General features: G+C 36.2%; 1 protein-coding gene across 1 annotated transcript in view; it reads left to right on the plus strand.

Moving 5' to 3' along the window:
- The window catches only part of LOC306854610 (protein turtle homolog B-like), a gene marked incomplete at its 3' end in the record, with an annotated part of 68,284 nt that overhangs the window by 37,767 nt on the left and 16,662 nt on the right, over positions 1 to 13,855 (plus strand). Inside the window, exon 5 of the mRNA XM_079392773.1 lies at positions 5,246 to 5,363. Coding sequence (XP_079248899.1) covers positions 5,246 to 5,363 — 118 coding nt within the window. The remainder of the gene's footprint in view (positions 1 to 5,245; positions 5,364 to 13,855) is intronic.

The following is a 13,855-nucleotide window of genomic DNA, read 5'->3' on the forward strand; positions in this document are numbered from 1 at the left end:
ATTGTAGGTGGGGGGAGTGAATAACCAACACTCTCTCCACCCTCAATACCACGACTGAGGTGAGACCCTTAAGCAAGGCACCAAACCCCCATCTGCTCCCTGGGCGCTGCAGCATTGGCTGCCCACTGCTCTGGGTGTGTGTTCACTACTGTGTGTTCACTTGGATGGGTTAAATGCAGAGCACAAATTCTGAGTATGGGTCACCATACTTGGCCACACACCACTTCCCTTTCTTAAAAGATAACTACAACTTTTTGGACTTTTTTCTCGCAGTTCTGAGAATTGCAACATATAAACTCAGGATTGAGATAAACTTGCAATTCTGTGGGAAAAAAGAAAAGTCAGAACTTGGAATTCTGAGACAAAAAATAAGAACTATGAAATTTGCAATTACCTTTTTTATTCCGTGGTGGAATGAATTGCGAGATGTAAACTGGAAAAAAATGGAAGAAAGTCAGAATTGCTAGAAAATTTTTGAATTTGAGAAATTTATTGCTAGAAATCTCGCAATTATGACTTTTTCCCCCCTCAGAATTGCGAGTTGTGAGATAAAAATCCACAATTGTTTATTATTATTATTGCTTATAAATCTTATTATTTATTGATACCGTGGCAGAAACAGGCTTTCATAGTTTTCAACTCTGATAATAATAAGAAATGTTTTTGAGCACCAAATCAGAATATTAGAATGATTTCTGAAGTGACACTGAAGACTGAAGTAGTCATGCTGAAAATTCAGCTTTGAAATCACGGGAATAAATTACATTTTGAAATATATTAAAACAGAATATATATTTCATATATTTTAAATTGTAATAATATTTCACTATATTACTGTACACACCTTGGTGAGCATAATAAACTTATTTTAAAAAAGTGGTGAGGTTGATGCACAAACCAAGAAAATAAAAAGAAATGAGATGAAATTAAACAATTCAATATATATTATCTGAATAAAATTATATTATATATTTTAATAAGACAAAACCAATTGTGTGTGAGAAAACATTTTCGCTGTAGTTCGAGCACTTTCGCTTTGGTTAGCTGCTGCCTTAATAAAGTAGAAACTGACAATGTACTTTTGTCTCCAAATATAGCCAGTATGAATTTAGTCTAGCCATGAATTTGATCTGCAGTGGATTGTACTGTCTCATTTTTCTTTTGGAAATGGAAGCATGAATCATCACTAGCTATTTGTAAGAAAAGGCTCTGTCAGTCGGGGCCCACGTCGGGGGTCTGACAGTTGAAGAGCACACGCCAGCAGTGGGAATGGAGAAAAACTGACAAGCGTGTTTCCACCTTACACTGCATGCGGGCTGTGAGAGAGGAGGCGGCGCAGGATTTGACAGAACAGGCAGTCAGTCTGGCTCCAGTAGGCATTGCCTCTCAGCACATCAGAGGAGCGATCCCTGAGGAAACAGACAAATAAAAGACAAGAGAGACAGTGTAGCCCCTTCTGTCTTACATTTGAATGTTCACTTTCATCTGTTTTAGACTAGCCACCTGCACTGCGCTAGTCTTGTTTCCGCATTTCCCAGCATGCTTTAGGTCACAGCTAGCATTTACATGAGGCGTGTTTGAGTGCCATTTGCCGTATTCTGCCTGCCACGCTCGCTCACCGGCGATTGATGAACAGGAAGTGATGGCTGGCTGCTATTTTTTCCTTCATGACCGCTCTTAGCATTATTTAGTTATATAGTTATTTTCCAACCCGTGGCTGCTCTTCTCCTCCTTTACTCCACGGCACTGCAGTGTATTCCCTAAAGGTCACGTTTGTGATGTCTTGCAAGCTGTTTGACGGCTGAGGTGTGGAGATGGTGGAGAACCTGCGAACTCCCACATAAAAGTATATGCATGTCCTTAGCATGTGCCTGCATTATATAATAAATGCAATATAATAAATAAATAGCAAACACGCTGATATTTATCAAATGTATTATAAACTTTTCAAGGAAAACATTCAAAATTACTTAATTATGAATTTATAAATTAAATTGATTCTTTTTGAAATTACGTAATTAAAATGTTAATTAAAATAAAAATATTATTGTGTATATATATATATATATATATATATTTATAATAATTTAGGAATTTATATCTTATATTAATAGTAATATAAAAATGTATAATAATTTATTAAATAACAAAATTAATGTTAATTTGTACTTTGTTTCAAACGTTTATTAAATCGTTACATTTATTAAAATATTGATTTTTGTTTTAATTAGATGTTATTACAATTATTATTAATTAGCATGTCTTAGAATATTATGTAACAATATCAAACCCAGTTGCATTTATTATTGTAACTAGCCTTTCAAACAAAACATTACAAAAATTATTAATTTAATTATTAAATGTTATTGTAATTGTTATTTGAATTATCATTAATGAGAATTTCATATATATATACACACACACACACACACACAAACCATGTGGCAATTATTTTAATAAGCTAACTTTTCAAACTAAATATGTATTAAATTGTTACATGTGTTAAGTTATAATTTATTAATACTACAATTACTGTTTTAATTAATTTTCTTGAAATTATTTTTAATTAGTATTAAGACACATTATATATAGATCACGATTTGGCTGCTGCTACTGTGTAGGACAGCGCGGAGGCGTCGCAGAATTCCATAAAAACCACCATTATTTTCCAAATAAAGAGTTACATAGAGGTAAGATGCACACATAGCAGGGGGAACAGACGAATAACAGCAGACAGGAAACAAGGGGCAGAACACACTATAAATAGACAGAACTAACGAGGGGAAAACGAGACACACCTGGAATCAAATTAAACACTGCTGGGACTAAATTAACTGAATGGGAACAGGAACAGGAAACACCAAATATGGGCACAAGAGGGATGGAAACACAGGCTAATTATTTATTACATTTTATTCCATTTTTATTTAAGTTTTTTATTATGATCATTTATTGTTGTTGTTTTAATAAAAATATATATTTTTGTTAATTAGAATGCCTTTGTATTTACAGTGGTCGCCAAAAGTGTTAGAACACCTGACAAATCTGAAAATATTGACCTTTTCGCCTCCAAAACATGATTTAATTTCATTATGTTTATGAAACATGCAGATGGTTGCTCTTAGCACAACAAATATCAGATGAAGTGAGTCGTTCCATTTTTATCCCCTTTTAACTTTAAAATTGAGTATGTCCACCTTTTGCAGCCACCTTAATTGTGCAAAAAATACTTTTTTGGGGGCCGTTGTACGCTTAATCCCTGACTCTCCGCAGAAATAATCCCACTATGTCAGTGAATGTGAATGCTGGCAGAAGGCTAGGATGCAATTAGATTGTATCAAATCTATATTAATTATTTCATCTGTAGGGAGAAAGCACTCAGCTTCGGCTCTTGGCTCTTACTCTTAAAAGCCATTCCCACTGCTAACCAGCCACAGTCCCAGACATTTACTCAAAAGAAGTGTGTCGTGACCTCACCTTTGAGAACAGTGGTGTGGAGGCCGGTGGTCCTCCATTATTTTCCCTGCTTCCATGGCTAGAAGCTAGAGAAATGGAGGAATGTGGTGAAGGAATACACACGCTAAAGAGCAAGAGGCACAGATGTCTCGTCTTGTTTCTCACACTGCCCTTCTCCACAGCAGCGTGTGTTTAAATAAAGCTCTCTGCACACACACAGTGTTTGAGAGAGTTTATTACCTGCTATCGTCTGGGTCATCAGTGTGATGTGTCTGTCAGAGACAGGATGGTGATGGAACAGACCGGGAAGATTGTGTCGACCGTCCAGTGGGACTTGGCACACCTTGGTATATTGTGTGGGAGGAACAATAAGGCCAGTCTTCTCTGGCTAAAGCTATCGACGTGCAGGGAATAAGACTCAACCCACTCCTCTTCCAAAACGTCCTGTCAGGAACCTGTGCAGAATTTCATGTCATCCATGTGTTGTTTGGAAAGATGCAGCTGTACTTTCAAGCTCAGATGGGGATGCAGATGTACTTTGATTGGTTTGTTAAAGTGCACAAGCAAAACAATGCATAGTTTCTTTAAAAAAATTGAAAATGCACTTTTAAAGTTCCATTTAAAATGTTAATTTGAAAAAAATATAAATGTCATTTGAAATCTGATGTGCTTTAAAGTTAAATTATAACATTAATTTTAAACCATTTTATAAATAAATTTTTTTAACCATTTTATAGCAACGCTTTTCAGTATTGAAAGAAAATTGAACATTGTAGAAATACACACACACACACACACACGCTATGGAAAGTCCCCACAATTCACATGTGTGTGTGTTTCTGTGAATTGTGGGGACTTTCCATAGACTTCTATTACTTTTATACTGACCAAACGTTATTTTCTATCCCCTGGCCTAACCCAACCCTAAACCTACCCTTCATAAAAAGCCTGTTTACATTCTTACACTTTCAGATAAACATCATTTACTATTTTTACAATTTTTTTTCCTCTCGTGGGGACCGCAGGCCAGTCCCCACAATGTCAAAAATTTCAGGTTTTACTATCCTTGTGGGGACACACACACGCAATTATATATGTTTCCATATATCTGTCAGGTTCAAACCAGCACAAAATGAGATGAAATTAAACTAAATTCTATATATATTATCTGAACATTTATATTATATTATCTATTTTATAACTGTATTTTTTAAATTATAGCAATACTTTTTTGTATTGAATGTAGATTGAATATGGTAGAGGGAAAAAAAAACAAATACATGCAGCAATAAATGCATAATAAATAACTTTTTTTAATGCAGGGGTTTTCAAACGTTTTGATGACAAGGACCTTAAAATAATTAATTTCATATCCAAAGACCCATTTATGCTGTTTATAAAAATATTGCCATTGAAATTTTGAAGACAATATGTTAAAAATAGTTCAACCACTCTTTAGAAAGCACAAAATGAAACAAAAAAACAATGTATATATTGTTTTTTAATGTGTGCTATTATATTATATTATATATTATAAAAATCGTCTTGTTTTAAAGATGTTTTGATGTTTTTATTGTAATTCACTTGATTAAATACTGATAAAATGCTGCCTTTATAAAGTAGAAAATCTCCAGAATTTCCTGTGGATGCCCTTCTGGCCCCTCATGGGATGAAAATGGGGTGTAAAAAACTCAATGCATATTAGCAACATGCTAAATCAACTAGTTACAGTACCATACAGATTTTTAACCATTTTGAGCCATTTTTAATACATATACTGTTTGTACAGGTGAGTGATGGCAGTCTGACGGTGCAGGCCATCACGCGGGAGGACCGGGGGGCCTACAGCTGCCGTGCTCACAGTGACCAGGGGGAGGCGCTACACACCACCCGCCTTCTGGTGCAAGGTGAGAATCCACGGATTGCAATGTCTGTGTTGCAACACATATCCATTGATTTTCCTTCTCCAGCAAAGAGATACATACACAACAAACAAGCGCATCTATACACAAAAAGAAAACACCCGGTAATTGTCAGGAGAAGCAAGCAAGCGTCCTTCACTGTCAATATTTGTCCTTTTCTCGCTACTGTGGTCATCGTGTCCCGTCGATGCTAGGTGCAAAGATGCAAAGCCCTCAGTGCTCCCTGGTTAATTAGTCTGTTTCAGTGAATCTGTGTATGGACACATCAGTGTTGTCAAAGTCTGGTCTTTCCGTCTCGTCACTCTAAGCACATCTGCCGCAGTCAATACGCTCAGTGCACTCCATCTGCATAGATCACTTCCTGTCACTCAGCTCCTAATGGAGCCTTCCAGTAGAAGCTGTTTACAGCCCTACTCGGAGCGATGGAGGTGATATACTGCAGGTTTACAGTTACCGCTCATGTCTTGTACACACTCACTCACCTTCAGAGTGGCCTGTTTATTTATTAACCTGTAGTTCACACGAGGATCTTATATATCTTTCTCAAAGCTGCTGATTTACACCCTTACTGAAAAGATCAGATCACATTCATTTCTGTGCTGGTCAGGCTAATTTGTGCCAGGCTGGTGCTGGTCTAGCTGGTGACCAATATGAAAGGATCAGAATGGAGATCTCTTTAATATTTCAGATATTTAATCTAGACTGTAATGAGAATAAAAGGAGAAAAGGACACTGGCTATCTCCCCGCAGTGCTCAGTGTTTGCAAACTACCAAAGTAAGAAATCAAAAGAGTGAAAAAATTCTGATCGGAATACTTGAGCTATGCTATCAGCATTCACAATAATTCTATGTGTTCTGTTTTCATTCTGTGGACCAGCATCTATTTTCACCACACAAAAATAAATAAATAAATAAAAAACCTTGTGGTGACAAAATTGATATACTATGCCTATATTATAACATAAGTAGAAATTATGAGAAACTCTTTAGGACATAAAAATACAAAATGTCAAAAGTATACTATGAATAATAATTATGACATTCGATCTCAATTTTGACTTTTATCACATGACATAAAAGTCATACAGTAATCATAATATATTATATGAATATAACTTAGTATCTCATAAATTTGACTTCAAAATTTGAAAGATCTCATACTTTTGATATAAATGTTGCCATAATTGACTTATCTTGATTTTGACTTTTTGTTATGATTCCTACTTAATTTTGTCATAATGTACACTTTTATAATGGACTTTATAATTATGACTTTATCTATCATAGTTTTGACTTTTCATCTCAACCATGACTCAGTATCTCATAATTTATATATTTAATCTCAAAATTCTGACATTTTATCTCATGATCATGATTTACCAAAGCATTTTGTTTTCTTAAATGGCAGAAATGGGCCGCCATACCTTTTGGCCTGGCTTCTGAGAACAAGTTAAAATAATGATTTTAAAGGGATCGTTCACCCAAAAATGAAAATTGTGTCATCATTTACTCACTCTCATGTCATTCTAAAGCTGTACGAGTTTCTTTCTTATGTTAAACACAAACGATGATATTTTGAAGAATGCTTGTAATCAAACAATTGATGGTCCCCAATTAACTTACATAATATTTCTTTCCCTATGGAAGTCAATGGGGACCAACAACTGTTTGGTTACCAGCATCCTTCAAAATATCTTGTTTTGTGTTCTATATTTGGAACATTCCAAACATTTGGTTTGGAACAACATGAGGGTGAGTATAGTATGACAAAATTAAAATTTTTGGGTGAACTATTCCTTTAAAGGGAAAACAAATCTGACATCAACATACTGGTCCATTTAAGCCGTGGATCAAAACGTCACCTGGAAAAAGATTTGGCTGTCTTGTCTCCTTCATGATGGATATGAGGGGATTTGTTTGATAAGTGTGTGAGTTTCATGCACATGCAAACAGAATAATGGTTGTTCGCTCTGAGTCAGCACCTGGTACTGGTACCACAGTCTCTCCCCATATGGCCTCCGCGTTAGTACAGAATGATGAAGTGGTTCAGTTTATTATCCATGGGCCGTGTACAGTATGACAGCAAACATGAGCAAACTGCCTGTCATTGGCTTTGTGGCTTTCACTGCAGTCAGATTTATGGCAGTGGAGCATGGCTGTGAATACAGAGCAGCACGCTAACACACAGCCTGTACTGGGAAACGGAGAATTTATAGGACGCTTGTGATCACAGAGCACCAGGAAACATTGTGGAGCTTCTTGTCCATACTTCCTACACAACCTGCTAAGAGCTGGCTGATATTTACTGAATAGTAACAATATATTTGTGATGATTTGCTGGCGAAAAATGAAGCAAAGTCTTGAATATCACTAATTTTAATGCAGGGCTTTCAAAACAATTTAATATTTTCCACTAAATTAGTGAAAGCTAATGTATGAAAGCTATGTAATTTCATGCATAAAGAGCAATTTATGCTGTTGTAAAATATTAAGGTTAAAATTATACAAAGAAATTGTTGTTTTCAAAAGAATTGGCTTTTATTTTGATACAGTATTAAATAATAAATTAAATGCAAATTATTATTTAAAATTATCTAGGTAAAATATCCTTTCCCTTACCTTGACATCTTTTTTCTGATCATTCACATCATTAAAGTAATAATTTAAATATTTAAAACAAGACTGTCAATAGAATTAAATAATAGTGATTTATCTCATGATTTGATAAATATATCGGTAGCTTTTATAACCCTAAAACATTCTCAAACACATTGAAGACCCCTGTTTTTAATGCATTTTTTTGTTTTTTACTTGGACATTAAATTTCTAAGAGACCTAGACATTATTAGACCTAGACTTACTTTGCGATCTTTTGGTGTGAGATGTTGTAACAAGATAATCAGAATAAGAATAATTTAATTCATTTCCTTGAATCAGATGTAATTATTCATTTCAAATAAATGTTTCAAAATTAGTTTGCATCATCACTTAAAAATAAAAAAAAGTCAGTGTTTTTTAAAATTGTTTTAGTATATGTTATAATGTTCTGTGTGTGTAAATCTTTAACAAAGGAGATTACTGAGGACCTCGGAAAAAGAGTTGATGTTGCTCATCAGGCTAGAAAAGGTTACAAAACCATCTCTAAAGAGTTTGGACTCCACAAATCCACAGTCAGACAGATTGTGTACAAATGGAGGAAATTCAAGACCACTGTTACCTTCCCGAGAAGTGTAACAGTATAAGATGGGTTTGGTGAACACAGGGATAAAAAGTACCCCATGTGTACAATGAAATATACTGCTGTATTTCTGATGTTGTGGGCCTATATTTCTGCTGGAGGTCCTGGGCATCTTGTTTAGACACATGGCATCATGGATTCTATCAAATACCAACAGATAAAAAATCAATAAGTAACTGACTCTGTTAGAAATCTTATAATGGGCCATGTTTGGATCTTCCAACCGGACAATAATCCAAACACAAACCTCAAAAACAACACAAAAATGGGTCACTGAGCACAAAACCAAGCTTCTGCTGGCCATTCCAGCCCTCTGACCTGAACCCTGTAGAAAATGAGTGAGGTGAACTGAAGAGAAGAAGCACCGTCATGGAGCTGGGAATCTGAAGGGTCTGGAGAGATTCTGGATGAAGGAATGGTCTCTGATCTCTTGTCAGGTGTTCTCTAACCTCATCAGGCATTATAGGAGAAAATTTAGAGCTGTTAAACTGACAAATGGAGGTTTCAAAAAGTATTGAATAAAAGGGTGCCGTTAATTGTGGCCAATGTGCGTTAGAGAAAAACATTTATTTCATAATGATATTTTCCCCCATTTTAAATTCTTATTATCCAATGAAAGGTTAGTTCTCTTCCAGGAACTCGAGCTGCGTCGGAATGCTAGGGGAATGTCTTCAGCGTGACCTCGCTCTGAAACACGTGTGTAATCTGTCCAATGGATAGGCGAGACGTCATAGGTGGGTGACGTCACCGACTGGGAAGCATAAAAGCACGTGCGGTGGAACTGGCGTCCGCTTTTTGTCATTCAGCAACCGCCACTCTGTGTGTATGTCTGTCATTTCATGTTGTGAGTCTTATTTAGTGTTTTCTGTCCCTACAAGCACACTATAAGCTCCAGTATGTCTAAGAGTGCTCAGAAATCAAAGCACTTGGGCGACAGCAGATAGCATTTCAGACAGTGTGTTCCCCCTTGCAAATGCTACATCACTGCGGGGGATACTCACAGTCTGTGTGTGGTCTGCTTGGGAGCAAGTCGGCTCACGAGGGAGCCCGCATTGCGAGCGCCTCTCACTGCGTGCACTTCGCTCGCGGAAGGTGTTGAGATTGTGGGCGAAATCTTTCTCGGCCCGTCTCATCATCCCCGCTTCTGATAACTACGGTAATGTGGCGGGCTCCAAGGCCTTCCTGGCAGGTGTTCCTATGCAGGACATCTGCAATGCTGCGGGTTGGTCCACGCCCCTGACTTTCGTCAGGTTCTATGGCCCTGAAGGGAACGAGACGTTGCGTCGCAAGGCCATACTTCCCTGCTGGCGGTTGCTTCATTCCTAGAAGCAGATGCCGGTTCCACCACACGTGCTTTTATGCTTCCCGGTCGGTGACGTCACCCGCCTATGATGTCTCGGCCATCCATTGGACAGATTACACACGTGATTCAGAGCGTGGTCACGCTGAAGACGTTCCCCTAGCGTTCCGACGCAGCGTCTAGTTCCCTTCAGGGAACCAGGGTTACATATGTAACCTGAGACGATTTTTGTGAATTTTTTAAATAAAAGATCAAAAGGATTAACAATGCAGATTAATATTCACAGCCTTCTTTGATCAAATTTACCAAGGGTGCCGATATTTTGGCCATGACTACTGTATGTATGTGTGTGTATATATATGTATGTATATGTATGTTTATATATATATATATATATATATATATACATACATACATACATACATATATACACACACACATTAGTTATTTTAGTTTTTTATTAGATTTTAATTGCATTAAACGTTTTGAATCCACTTGGCAACAATGTCTGCTTAATTGAATTGATGGATTAAATCTTACCAGTTAAAGCCATTCCGAGTACATAAACACTGAAACAAAACTGAATATCTGATCCAGGGATGGGCAACTTCGGTCCTGGAGGGCCGGTGTCCTGCAGAGTTTAGCTCCAACCCTAATCAAACACACCTGAAGAAGCTAATTAATGTCTTCAAGATCACTAGAAAGTTACAGACAGGTGTGTTTGATTAGGGTTGGAGCTAAACTCTGCAGGACACCAGCCCTCCAGGACTGAAGTTGCCCATCCCTGATCTGATCATATTGAGATATGTATATATCTCAATATGATCAGAAATATATATATGCAATATCATCTGCCCTACCTGGAATTTAGAGCTTTAGTTGGAGTGATTTAGAAGAGGATCATCTGCTCTCGTCTGAGTACCAATGAGTCAGATGGAGACACATATGAACTGTGCTGAGCCAAAATTGCCTTGGCCATGGGCTGTTTTGTTTAGTAAACTAGTAATATTGTTTTTACAAAAAGCAATATTCTCATGAAGCCTCTGGAGAGGCACTTTAGTTAAAACCTGCTTCAATAACACGAGCGCGAGCAACGCCAGGGATATTTTTTAGACGCTTTCAAGTGATGCCTTTTGCAATTTCATTTTAATAAGCAAAGCTGCGATATTGTCAATAATCCCTTAGATGCAGTGTCATTTACTGCACATTAAGGAAACATCCAGGAAGCTCTCAGCATAGTCCACACATTAAGATTAGAAGATATTTCACAGCTAGTCATGGGTTTGTTTGTGCAAAGAGCAGCACTCATGCTGGATATTTCTGCAGAGCACCCACAAATCTCACAGCGGTCCGAGTGTCACGACAGTATTCCTGCCTACCCACACGTCTAATTAAAAGTCTATTGGCAATTTCAGTGACAGCCTCATGTGGGAAGGATAATATTCTCTGTGGGAAGGTCTGACAGTAGTATCCTTGCTCTCTTTATTAGACAGGTTTATATACACACATAAACATGGAGGATAATTAGTATAATTGCAAGCAATACCACATCTGTGGCATGCAGTTGATTACCACAGACAATAATTCCTTTCCCTTGTGTATATAAACAAAAATGAAATGTGTTTGCACTTGCAGTAAATACGCTAAGAAACAGAAAGTTAGCAGGCGAACGGCTGGCACACTGTCACACAGTTTTGAAAGTATAACCACTCTAACATGTTAGCATTAGCATGCTAGGTTATTAGCATTAAGTTTACAGGTTGTCATAAATATAATATGAATACTAAAGAGGTTTTGGGTTGTGTTTCACAGTTTGGTTTATGTATAATTATTTGATCTGCTTTAAAAGTTCTATTCTTTTAGTTCTTGCTTCCTCTTCCTTTTGTTTTCCGATCATATCACTGGCTTATTGTTTTGTTTAATTAGTCTTATGTTGTAATTGGTTGTTCTTGATTAGTCTTGTTATCTTGTTTAGCTCAGAACCAGAGAACAAATGGATGGGGAAGCAGGAAGTTCAGGAACTATAGAATAGAGGGTGGGGTTTTCACTTTCACTCGCAGCAAACTAATGGTTGAAGGGGCATGGTTAAACGAATTCTGCACAAGCCATGGGCCAAGCCGTCAGTTGACGTCATCAGAGAAGGAATGCCATTTCAGAGTGGAAGCAAATGATTCGATTTTGATTAAAGATTACGAAGACAAATCATTTTCTTCAGTGGATTAACTTGCACGGATTAATTTTTCACTTTAAGACTAGCAATATGTAGTAGGGCTGTCAAATTGGCTGAAAAACTAAATTCAAATTTTGTACTAAAATATTATCAATATTCAAATTATATTCGAATTTAAAAGGCAGAATTTCTGTTAGGGGGAAAAAGCTTTTGGCTTCTCTCCTGGGGCCACAAGAGGACGCGTCGAGCAAAATACTACTAATGCACGTTTCTTCAGAGCAATAAAAATAACACGGCTATCTTTGAAAAAATGCATAATGTTTAAAATAATGTTTATAAACCATATATAATTAATTACGTAGCTTAAACAATTAGAAACAAAAAGCATCATGTATGTATAGTTTAATACTAAGGACCGAAAACCAATCACAAAGAGCACTTTTTTCATTTAAAAACATGAGATGCACAAAAACCGCCATAAAGTCTCGAGACATGTTTTTTAAAAGTTGAACTTACATTAATTGTACATGGCTTTCTAAACATGCGGCTCTCTTGTGCGAGACGAAAGTGCAACGGTGATAGATGTCCCTATAGAAAATGCAATAAATATGCGTTCTGTGTGAACGGCTTGGTTTCAGTTTTGACGTAAACAACATCTTCTCTGCATTGATGTTCTCTTTTTCCGCAATATTTTGAATGAGTAGCGCCGCATCCAGTGGGTTCAACTGGATAGACTAAAAAAAGCATTAAAATGCAATGACACCTACATCGTCATCGCATCTTGTGCGCCACTGATAAGGCAGCCTGACGGACACCTAAAACACAAATGCAACATTTTTTTTTTTTAATTCAACGAAGGTTTGAAATGCGATTGTTTTTTTTTGACAGCCCTAATATGTAGTAACAAAATAAATATTGTTCATTTTGATTTCATTCGGACTTTGAGATGATACAATTGAGCTGAATGCTAGTTATTTGACATCAGCTCAAATGAAAGCCTGTTTACAAAATAAAAATAAAAATAACATCTCACCTATGTGTCTTTATTTTTCACACTTTGTAATTTTAATGGTAAAATATTGTAAAAATAGCTATGGAAAAAAAACAAAAAAACATTCACAGTAGGTTAACAGTAAGTTATCGTACTATATACAGGGAAAAACTGTAAAAGATCTAACCAGACATTTCATGTAATTTTACAGTAAAATGCTTATTTTAGTTTTTAGAAGTAAAAAAGAGAAAATCAACGTATAATTTAGTCAAGAACTGTGAATTGATATTCCCAGAATTCCCTGTGTGACACTTCACATTTGAAAGTGTTTTGTTTGAATAATCATGTTACGTAATAGTTTTGATCAGTTATGTACATTAGGGTTTTATGGTACATCTTCTGTCGTTTATTAAATGTTTATTGCATTATTTAAGCGTCATGTGTGTTACCATGATGGTGTGTTGTGTTTGCATGAATGACTTGTGGAAAAGTTGCTTGTGATGAACTTAAAATGTTCTGTATTTTTTACAAAATTATTCTGGCAACAAAAGCTGACACAATTATTTTGTAAAAACTACAGTTATACAGTAACTGTTACTGTATATATCATAATTGTAACTTTAATTCACAAATGTGTCTGTATCTCATAAACATCAACCACTTATCTTACAGATGTCTTTCTCATACTGTACATGTGATTTTATATCTCATAAATGCAAATTTATTTCTTGCAAATGTAAATTTACTTCTCATAGTTGCAAAAATAACTTGTAATTGC

This window comes from Barbus barbus (assembly GCF_936440315.1).
Source record: "Barbus barbus genome assembly, chromosome: 34".
Taxonomy (NCBI): Eukaryota; Metazoa; Chordata; class Actinopteri; order Cypriniformes; family Cyprinidae; genus Barbus; species Barbus barbus.